We start from the raw sequence: 12004 nt of genomic DNA, 5'->3' as shown, positions 1-12004 counted from the left end.
GTGGTATTTTTCTATATAATAATTAACTATATACTCTAATGACTTCTGGAATTATTAATCATGAAAATGAAATATCAAACATTTTTTCTGATATTAAGAGTACATATCACAAAGAGATGTATGTTTATCATGCATTTATTAGTGATTTATGATCAAAACTAGAATGTTGTGTTAGGGTCTGTAGCAATGTAGCAAGTAACAGGTTTTACTAAAATATCTGCAACATACTTTTACCTTGTGTTCTTGAACTGAATGATCACAGAAGAGTTTTGAAGTATATTTTACCATGTACATAGACATTTTAGATTAAATATCCAAAGTTCAAAGGGCTTGGCATGAGCTAATATTAAATATTGGACAACATAAACGTAACTATAAACGAAAGGACTGAGCAAGTGAAATTATAAAAGAAAATAATAGCACTTTCAACTACAATAGGATAGCATATGACAAATCACTATTCAATAAATGCTACTGGAACTGACCACAAGGCTATAAAAATGATATTAATGTCACTTCTTTTTAAATTTAATTTTGTTTTGTTTTGTTTTACATATTCATTTTCTATCCTTCTCAATGACTTCCCCTCAAGTCACTCCATCCCACAGTCTTTTCCACATCTCCCTTTCCATTCTCCACTGACCAGGTCAAGGAATACTGCCTTGGTATTCCTCCACCCCACTCCTTGGCATTACAAATCTCTGTGAGGCTAGGGAATTTCTCTTTCATGGTGGCAAGATATGGCATCACAGCTAGAAGAACATACCCCATGTACAGGCAACAGCATTTGGGATAGCTCCTGTTCCAATTGTTCAGGACCTACATGAAGATCAAGCTGCACATCTGCTACATATGTGCCTGAAAGCCTAGGTCCAGCATGGGTATGTTTTCGTTTGGTGATTCATGCTCAGAGAACCCCAGGGGTCCAGGTAAGTTGATTTTGTTGGTTTTCCTATGGAGTCCCTTTCCACTTTGGGGCCCACAATCCTTTCTATTCTTCCATAAGAGTCCCCAAGCTCCATCCATTCTTTAGCTGTGGGTATCTGTATTTGTCTGAGTATGCTGGTGGGTGGGGTGTCTTTCAGGACAATGTGCTCCTGTCTGAAAGCATAACAGTTATCATTAATAGTAGGAGAGATTGGAGTTAGCCTATGGAATGGGTCTAAAGTTGGACCAATCCCTCAGTCTCTACTTCATCCCCCATGTCTGCATTTATTGTAGACAGGATAAAGTTCATTTGAAAGTTTTGTGGGTGGGTTTATGTTCAAAGTTGCTTCACTGGGTCTGTTGTGGATTTCCATTCATTTTCATGGCCATCTAGCCATCTCTCCTGTCCTTCCCCACATCTGATCCTGATACCCCCATTACCCTACCATCCCTCTTCTACTCAATTTCCTCCCTCAATCTGCTTATTATGGTTATATTATTCCCCCTCTGAGTGAAATTAAAGCTTCCTTTCCTGTGTCTTCCTTCTTTCTTACCTTTTTTCAGTCTGTGGAGTATTGCATTATACATGTATTTTACAGCAAATATCCACTTATAAGTGAGTGCAGTACATTCCATGCATGTCCTTTTGGGACTGGATTACTTCACTCAGGATGTTTCAAATTCCATCCATTTGCCTGCAAGATTCATTGTATCTTTGTATTTGACTGTATAGTTGTACCACATTTTGTTTATCCCTTCTTCAGGTGATGGACATCTAGGTTGTTTCTCACTTCTGGCTATTATAAATAAAACTGTTATGAAAATAGTTGAGCAAATAATTTTGTGGGATGTTGGAGCATCATTTGGGTATATGCTCAGGAGTGGCATAGCTGAGTCTTGAGGTAGAACTATTCCCAGTTTTCTGATAAACCACCAAATTGATTCCTAAAGTGATTGTACAAGTTTGTACTCCCACCAGCTATGAAAGAAGATTTCTCCTTGCTCCACATCCTTGCCAGCATATACTATCTCTGAGTTATTGATCTTAGCCATTCTGATGGGTGAATGATAGAACTTCAAATGTCGCTTTCATATGCATTTCCCTGACGACTAAGGACTTTGAACATTTCTTTAAATGTTTCTTGGTCATTCAATATTCCTCTGCTGAGAATTCTTTTTTTTTTTTTTTTTTTTTTTTTTTAGCTCTGTACACCATTTTTTAATTGGATTATTTGGGTTGTTGGTGTCTAACTTCTTGAGTTCTTTGTAAATTTTAAATATTAGCCCTTTATTAGGTGTAGGGTTGAAGCTCCTTTCTCAATCTATAGGCTCCTGATATGTTCTATTGACACTGTCCTTGCCTTACAGAAGCCTTTCAGTTTCATGAGGTCTCATTTGTCAAATTTTAGTGTTACAGCCTGAGAAATTTGTGTTCTGTTCAGGAAATTGTCTCTTATACCAATGAGTTCGATGGAATTTCCTACTTTCTCTTCTATGAGCTTTACTGTATCAGTTTTTATTGTTTTATTGATCAATCCATTCATTTACATCTTAAATTATATCCCCCATTCCGGTTCCCCTCCTCAAGCCCTCCATCCCACATCTACCTTCTTCCCCTCACCTTTTCCTTTATGAGGGTGCTCCCCAACCTACCCATTCACTCTCACCACACTGCTCCAGCATCCTCCTACCCTGGGGTATCAAACCTCCACCGGACCAAGGACCATACCACCAATGATGTCAGATAAGACCATCCTCTGATACATATGTATCAGGAGCCATGTATACTCCTTGGTTGGTGGCCTAGTCCCTAGGAGTACTAGCTGATACAGCCAGAAAACATTTTTTCTTCCTATGAGATTGCAATACCCCTCTGTTCCTCTAGTCCTTCCACCAGCTCCCCGACCATAGTCCAAAGCTCAATCTGATGGTTGGTTCCAAGCATCTGCTTTGGTCAGGTGATGGCAGAGCTTCTGGGAGAACAGCCACATCAGGTTCCTGCGAGCAAGCTCCTCTTGGCAGCAGCAATAGTGTTGGGGTGTGTCTGTCTGCAGACAAGATGAATCCCCAGGTGAGGCTGTACTTAGATGGCCTTTCCATCAGTCTCTGTTCCATTTTTTGTCCCTGTCTTTCCTTTGGACAGGAACATTTCTGGGTTAAAAACTTTGAGAGGGATGTGTGACCACCCCATCCTTCAACTGGGGTTGTGACTATCTACTGGAGGTGGTCTCCGCAGGTTCTATCTCCCCTTCACTGCTTATTTCATCCAAACTCATCCCAATTGGTTCCTTGGAGCCTCTTGCTTCCCTGGCATCTGGAAACCCACAGTAGCTACCCCTAGTTTCTCATCCTGCACAGCTACATAATTTTATTTGATTTCCTAATGCTCTGTACCTCTCTCCAGCCTCCCAGTACCTGATCCTGCCCCCCCCCATTTTCCTTTCCCTTCTTTCTGCCTCACAAGTCTCCTCTCTCTATACCTCCCCAGATCATCCTGTTCCTCCTTCTATGCAATAATGAAGCATCCACACACTGGCCTTCCTTCCTCCTAAGCTCCATATGGTCTGTGGGTGATATTGTGGGTATTCTGAGCATTTAGGCTAATATCCATTTATAAGTGAGTACATACTATGTGTCTTCTTTTGTGTCTAGATTACCTCACTCAGGATATTTTCCATTTCCATCCGTTTGCCTATGAATATCATGAAATCAATGTTTTCAATAGCTGAGTAGTACTTCATCGTGTAAATGTATCACATTTTCTGTATCCATTCTTTTGTTGAGGGACATCTGGATGTTTCCAGTTCTGGCTATTATAAATCAGGCTGCTATAAACATAGTGGAGCATCTTTTGGGTATGTGCCCAGTAGTGGTATAACTAGGTCACCAAGTAGAACTAATTGCAATTTTCTAGGGAACTGTCAGATTGATTTCCTCAGTTGTTTTACCAGCTTGTACTCCCACCAGCAATGGAGGAATGTTCTTCATGCTCGACATCCTCACCAGCATCTACTGTCACCTGTATTTTTGATCTTAGCCATTCTGATTGGTGTGAGGTGGAATCACAGGATCATTTTGATTTGCATTTCCCTAATGACTAAGGATGTTGAACATTTCTTTAAGTGCTTCTCAGCCATTGGAGATTCCACAGGTCAGACCTCTCTGTTTAACTCTGTATCACATTTTTAATAGTATTATTTGGTTCTCTGGAGTCTAACTGCTTGAGTTCTTTGTATATCTGTTTTTATGTTAAGGGCCTTGATCAACTTGAACTTGAGTTTTGGGCAGGATAATAAATATGTATGTATTTGCACCCTTTTAAAATGTAGACATCCAGTTAGAGCAGCACTATTTATTGAAGATGCTTTCATAATTCCTTTGTATGGTTTTAAACTCTTTTTCAAAAATCAATTGTCCATAGGTATGTTGGTTTATATCTGGGACTTGAATTTCATTTCATTGATCACTGTGTCTGTTTCTGTACCAGTACCATGCAGTTTTTAATACTATTGCTCTGTAGTATAACTTGAGATCATTGCAGTACAGCAGTGGTAATTCCTCTGGAAGTTCTTTGTTTGTTGAGGATTGTTTTGGCCTTTCTGGCTGTTTTGTGTTTGCTTATGAAATTGAGAGTTGCTCTTTAAAGGTCTGCAAAAAGTTGTGTTAGGATTCCAAGGGTGACTGCATTGAATGTGAAGACTGCTTTCAGTAAGATGGCCATTTTCACTATGGTAATCCTATCCATATATAATTATGGGATATCTTTTTATTTTATGATATATTCTTATTTGAAGTTCTTATCATATAGATCCTACACTTAATTGGATAGAGCTACAGCAAAATATTTTATATTACTCCTGGCTATTGTAAATGGTTTTGTTTATTTCTTGAACCATTTATCATATATATAAAGTAGGGCTGCTAAACTTTAGGAATCAAGGACTCTTTTAAAACATGGTATTTATTCACTCATAAGTGAATTTTAGCCCAAAAGCTTGAAATAGCCAAGATTCAACTCACAGACCATATGAAGCTCATGAAGAAGAAAGACCAAGTGTGGATGCCTCGGTCCTACTTAGAAGGAATAACAAAATATTCAAGGGAGTAAATATGGAGACAAAGTGTGAGACAGAAACTGAAGGTGGGGCCGTCTGGAGACCATTTCACCTGGGTATCCATCCCATGTGCAGTCAACAAAGATAGACGCTGATGTGGATGTCAGGAAGTGCATACTGACAAGAGACTGATATATCTGTCTCTTTAGAGGTCTGCCAAAGTCTGACATATTCAGAGGTAGATGCTCACAGCTAATCACTGATCTGATCAAGGGTTTCCCAATGGAGAAGTTAGAGAGAAGACTGAAGGAGGTGAAAGGTTTTGTGGCCCCATTAGGAGAGCAACAATACGAACCAACCAGAGCTCCTTAGGGTCTAAATCACCAGCATGGAAACACATAGGGAGGGATCCAAGACTCTATCTTTACATGTAGGGGAGGATGGCCTTGTGGGGCATAGGTGGGAGAGGAGATCCTTGGTCCCATGAAGGCTGAACACTGAGTGGGGAAGAATTCGAGGGTTTGGGAAGGGGGGATAGGGGTAGGTGGGGTCACATCCTCATAGTAGCATGAGGATGGGGGATGGGATAGGAGGTTCCTGGGATAAGTGGTGGGGAGAATGGGGTAAGGGGATAAAATCTGAAATGTAAACATAATATCCAATAAAAAATACAGAAAAATACTGTGCCACATTGTAAAAGAGACATTGGAAAATGATACATACAAAAGATTTGTTTCTGATCATAAAATACATTTAAGAGTATAGTATATTAGTAATGAGAAATGGCATAACTAAATGGATAAATCATTTGAAATAGTTTCATCAAATAATAATTACATACACATGGAAAATATGCAAAACACTAATATCAGTTTAAACAATTTTTCTTACATTCTCAGAGGCTCTTGTACTTCACGTTTTAGACCAATTGACGGGTACATTTTAGGTGTCACAACAGAGAGAAAAATGAACTCATAAGGAGTTAGAATAAAAACTTGGTTCAGATTGACATCATCAACCTGGATCAACCATCTGGAAGTCTAATGTCAAGCTGTTTAATATCAGCATATTAAAACACAGCATTTTGGGAGGAAAGTTTTTTGGTGTATAAAGTACTTAGTCCACAAAGAAGCATAATTACATTAAAACTGAACTCAGTTTCTCTGTCATCTATCCCAAGAAGATGGGTTACAGAGATAGACTGTCAGTACTAGCTTGTGGATATAAGGAAGGATCTAGTGTAGTCATGATCATATATATACTGGAGAGATTATATAGGCTACTAATCACCTCTGGTCCTGATTGTAGGAGCTTTGGGGAGATGATGGCTGTACAGGCAATATAAGGACCATTTAGATTACCTTTAGTCCTGGCTGAGAGAGCTAATTATGGACTGTCCCAAAAGATAATGTAGAACGAAGGGTTATTAATCACTTCCAATTTAAAGATTTCTGGAACAAAGGAAAGATCTAATCCCCTGAGAGAAAAATCTGTGTGTTTAACATTTCTGCTTTCCCTGGTGATGTGTGGACATAAGAACTTTTGTGCTCCTAACAATAAGCTACTTTGGAAAACTGACAGTTTTTCCAAGAAAAAAAAAAAAACATAGCTAGAGAGGTGGTTCAGTATTTAAGAGCACTTGCTTTTCTGCAAGAGGCACAGGTTTGGTTTCCTATACCCACCTAGAGGATCATAACTGTATCATCTCTAGTCCAAATAGATCCAAAGGCTTTCTTTGCTTCCCTGGGTGCTGCACTCACACGGTACATAGACATACGTTTGAGCAAAGCACATACACATAAAATAATCCTAACGTAGTCGCATTAACAACTTTCATACTATTTAAATATTCTACTTTTACTATACAAGACTCATGAGAAATTATGTCATTATAATAATAAATGAAGGTTATTAATGTAAAACAAGCAAGGGAAATTTAAGTATTGTGTGATTAGTTTTTTATAAAATCCCAACAGATAAACAGGAAGTGAGTACTAATAAGTAATAAAGTATAAGTAAGCAGTAAAGAATAAAGTAAATATTTGAAGTGGGGATAATCAGCCTGTTTTAGGTGGTTATGATTTTGTTTGTTAAAGACTCTGGTGAAATTTTTATTACAGCATAAAAATAATTCAAGTGGTACATATTTTAAGTTTTATCTATGTTTAGTTTATGTGTTTGAGTATTCACCCACATGTTTGTTTATGTACCATATGCATGCCTGGTATCTAGAGAGACTATAAGAGGGCATCAGACTCCCTGGAATTGGAGTTACAGATGGTTGTGAACTGCCATGTGCATGTTGGGGATGGAATTTTGCTCCTCTAAAACAGCAGGATATATTCTTAAGAACTAAGCCATTGTGCCAGGCCTATCAATTGATACATTCCTAAGTGTGCATTTATTATGTTTCTATACCTTAGTAAATCTGAAAAATATTTCAAAAGGCATATTTATGGATCATGTGGCTACCATAATGTACATATTAGCAATTTAAATAATAGTATTATAATTGTGTTTAATTTCAACTTCACAGCTTAGGTAGACTTGGAAACCTCACAGCTCCATGCAATGAGAAATGTGGCTGTACAACTTCTACCTATAATTCTGTGTGTGGAAGAGATGAGAACCAATATTTCTCTCCCTGCTTTGCAGGGTGCAGAGCTACTAAAAGCACAAAGGAGGGAAAGGTAGATTTTCTTATGCTTCTTCCTCTCCAGCAACATGCAGGATTTGTAGATGATGAGATTTTACTCATAGCTCTCTAAAATTTTGCTGACTTTTCCTTACTTTTAGTTTGAACTAAATGGAAAGAAAGCCTAATTTTCATTTACCAAAGTTACCAAAATTACCAAATTCCCTTTTAGCAGCATTCACTGAAATTTGATCACAATCTTTCACATTCCAAAAGATCGTCCAGTCCTGTCCAGTGATAAGACTTTCAAATGTTCCTTGTGCTGTGATTCAAAATGCCTACTCTACATTTTCCCAATATGTCCTCTTTTTGTTCCACAGCAACTCAGATATGTACATGTTTTTTAAAATGGTGGGTTGCAAATCCAGTCCTCTACAACTCAGCTTACTGAGTTGTATCCCCAATTCCAAATTTTTTGATTGTGCACAAGACATTACCATGTGTGTGTGTATGTGTGTGTGTGATTGTGTTTATACATGTAGATATATTTATACATATTCACATATGTATACATATATATACATGTATATATGCCTTTAAAATCATATCTGACATTATAGAAAACTACAGGCTATAGAGAAGTCACATGAATAGGAGAAATACGACTTAAGTGTATTAAATATGCTAAAAACTCATTACGTATATCAGAGCAGTGATTTAAACATTCCTACTTCCAGAAATGCTGCCAATACCCAAAACTAATTTTGTTTTTTCTTAGTCCTTGTTCTGTTATAGAGAGCAATTGCCTACTCTACCACATGTCTAAGTTTGTGAGGCTCTTGTATTTTAATTTTGTGTATATGCATGCTTTGATATATGTGGGTTTGTGTGTGTGTGTGCACATGTGAAGGATTCTTGTGTATGCATAATAGTATTTGATTCTTCAAAATAAAAAAGTATTCAGTTAGAAGGCCCATACCTAAACATAGTAAAAGCAATAAACAGCAAACCAGAAGCCAGCATCAAACTAAATGGACAAATAGATAAGGCTGCGCTCTCTCTCTCTCTCTCTCTTTCTCTCTCTCTCTCTCCTCTCTCTCTCTCTCTTATTCTCTCTCTCATTCTCTCTTATTTTCTCTCTCTCTCTCTCTCTCTCTCTCTCTCTCTCTCTCTCTCTCTCTTTCTCTCTCTCTCTCTCTCTCTCCTTTTCAATATAGTACTGGGAGTCCTAGCCAGAGAAATCAGACAACAGAAAAGATCAAAGGGATAAAAAACTGGAAAGGAAGAAGTCAAAATATCACTATTTGCAGATGATATGATTGTATACTTAAGTGACCTCAAAAATTCCACCAGAAAACTCGTAAACCTGATAAACACCTTCAGCAATGTGGCTGGATATAAAATTAACTCAAACAAATCAGTAGCCTTCCTCTACTCAAAAGATAAACAGGCTGAGAAAGAAATTAGGGAAATGACATTCTTCTCAATATTCACAAACAATATAAAATATTGTGGTGTGACTCTAACCAAACAAGTGAAAGATCTGTATGACAAGAACTTCAAGTCTTTAAAGAAAAACATTGAAGAAAATGTCATAAGATATAAAGATCTCCCATGCTCATGAATTGACAAGATCAATATAGTAAAAATGGCTATCTTGCCAAAGGCAACCTACAGATTTAATGCTATCCCTATCAAAATTTCAACTCAATTAGTCATAAAGTTAGAATGAAAAATTTGCAAATTCATTTGTAATAACCAAAAACTCATGATAGCAAAAAGTATTCCCAACAATAAAAGAACTTCTGGGTGAATCACCATTCCTGACCTCAAGCTATACAACAGAGCAATAGTGATAAAAAGTATATAGTATTGGTACAAAGATAGGCAGGTAGAACAATGGAATAGAACTGAAGACCCAGAACTGAATCCACATACCGATGATGACTTGATTTTTGACAAAGGAAATAAAATCATCCAGTGGGGGGGAAAAACATTTTTCAACAAATGGTACTGGTTCAATGGAGGTCAGCATGTAAAAGAATGAAAATCAATCCATTCTTATATCTTTGTACAAAGCTCAAGTCCAAGTGTATAAAGGACTTCCACATAAAACCAGATACACTGAAATTAATAAAAGAGAAAGTCGGGAAGAGGCTCTAACAAATGGCCACAGGGAAAAGTTCCTGAACCGAACACCAATGGCTTATGCTCTAAGATCAAGAATTGACAAATGGGACCTCATCAAATTGCTAAGCTTCTATAAGGCAAAGGATACTGTCAATAGGGCAAAATGGCAACCAACAGATTAGGAAAAGATCTTTACCAACCCTACTTTCAATAGAGGGCTAATACCCAATATGTACAAAAAGCTCAAGAAGTTACACTCCAGAGAATCAAATAACGCTATTAAAAATGGGGTACAGAGCTAAACAAAGAATTCTCAACTGAGGAATACAAAATGGCTGAGAAGCACCTAAAGAAATGTTCAACATCCTTAGTCATCAGGAAAATGCAAATCAAAACAACCCTGAGATTCTACCTTACACCAGTCAAAATGGCTAAGATCAAACATTCAGGTGACAGCAGATACTGGTGAGAATGTGGACAAAGTGGAACACTAAACCATTGTTGGTGGGATTGCAAGCTGGTACAACAACTCTGTAAATCAGTCTTGCGGTTCCTCAGAAAACTGGACATAGTATTACCTGAGGACCCATCTACACCACTCCTGAGAATATACTCAAAAGATGCTCCAACATATAACAAAGACACATGCTCCATTATGTTCATAGCAGCCTTATTTATAATAGCCAGGGGCTGGAAAGAACCCAGATGTCCTTCAACAGAGGAATGGGTACAAAAAATGTGGTACATTTACACAATGGAATATTACTCAGCTATTAAAAATAATGAATTCGAGAAATTCTTAGGTAGATGGATGGAACTAGAAAATATCATCCTGAGTGAAGTAACTCAGTCCCTAAAGAACACACATGGTGTCACTCAGTGATAAGTAGATATTAGCCCAAAAGCTCAGAATACCCAATCTACAATTCACAGAGCACATGAAGCTCAAGAAGAAGGAAGAGCAAAGTGTGGATGCTTCAGTCCTTCTCAAATGGGGGAACAAAATACTCATAGGAGAAAATAAGAAGACAAAGTGTCGAGCATACATACATACATCACCAAACCCATACAGTATTGTGGATGCCAAGAAGTGTGTGCTGACAGGAGACTGATATAGCCATCTCCTCAAAGGCTCTTCCAGAGCCTGACAAATGCAGAAGCCAACCAATGGACTGAGCTCAGAGTCCCCAATGGAGGAGTTAGAGACAGGACTGAAGGAGCTCAAGGGGTTTACAACTTCATAGGAAGATCAACAATATCAAACAACCAGACCCCCTTCCCCAGAGCTCCCAAGGACTAAACCACCATTCAGAGAGTACACATGGAGGGACCTATGGCTCCAGCTGCATATGTAGCAGAGGATGTCCTTGTCAGACATCAGTGGGAGGAGAGGCCCTTGGTCCTGTGAAGACTAGATGCTCCAGTCTAGGTGAATGCCAGGCAGGGAGGTAAGATTGGCTTAGTAGTTGAGGGAACACTCATAGAAGCAGGGGGAGTGAGGATGGGATAAGGGTTTCCATGTGGGAAACTAGAAAAGGTGATAACATTTGAAATGTAAATAAAGAAAATATCCAATACAAAAAGAAATTAGGTAAATGGAGTACTGGTCAGAGGACAATGTCTGATGTCATTCATCAGGATCAGTCCACCTTCAGGTTTTAGGCAGGCTTTCACAGACTTGGAGCTCTCCCAAGTAGGCTAGAGTACCTGGCTCCAAGTCCCCAGGGAAGCACACATTTCTGCATCTGCAACCTTGGGCTTACAAGCACATCACCATAGCAGGCTTTTAATGTGGGTGCAAGTGATCAAAACCAGGCTCCCATTCTTAGCATCTCACTGACTGAATTATCTCTCCAGCCCCTGTGGGCATTTTTCATAGCAGCTATGTTTTCTTCGGTGTTTCTTTTCATTGGAACAAAATTATGGACCTAGGGACAGAAAAATCTTGTCCATCTTTTCCTTTGTCTCCTGATATTTGTGAAGAAAACAGAGCAATAAATAATATATTTACTGATTTGTAGACATTATATTAACATGCTTACTAGCATTTATAGGTTGATATTATAACAAGATTTTATAACAAGCATTAGTATAAAAAAGATTTATGCTATTTATAAAAACTCTTCTCCTGAAATGTTATGTATTAAAATATGATTTAAGTCTTTAAAATATGGGAGAAATGTAAATGTAATTAAAGAACACTATTTGTTATAGTTGTTAATCACGTAACATGTCTAACACATTAATTAAATTTTAT

At 38.0% G+C, this 12004-nt stretch overlaps 1 protein-coding gene across 1 annotated transcript in view; it reads left to right on the top strand.

Moving 5' to 3' along the window:
- LOC117722713 (solute carrier organic anion transporter family member 6C1-like) overlaps positions 1–12004 on the top strand; it is a 140041-nt gene that overhangs the window by 84572 nt on the left and 43465 nt on the right. Inside the window, exon 9 of the mRNA XM_034521973.2 lies at positions 7519–7672. Coding sequence (XP_034377864.1) covers positions 7519–7672 — 154 coding nt within the window. The remainder of the gene's footprint in view (positions 1–7518; positions 7673–12004) is intronic.

The sequence above is a fragment of the Arvicanthis niloticus genome, chromosome 17 (assembly GCF_011762505.2).
Source record: "Arvicanthis niloticus isolate mArvNil1 chromosome 17, mArvNil1.pat.X, whole genome shotgun sequence".
NCBI lineage: Eukaryota > Metazoa > Chordata > Mammalia > Rodentia > Muridae > Arvicanthis > Arvicanthis niloticus.
The sequence above is the reverse complement of the archived record's forward strand: the minus strand, read 5'-3'. Positions and strand labels throughout refer to the sequence as shown.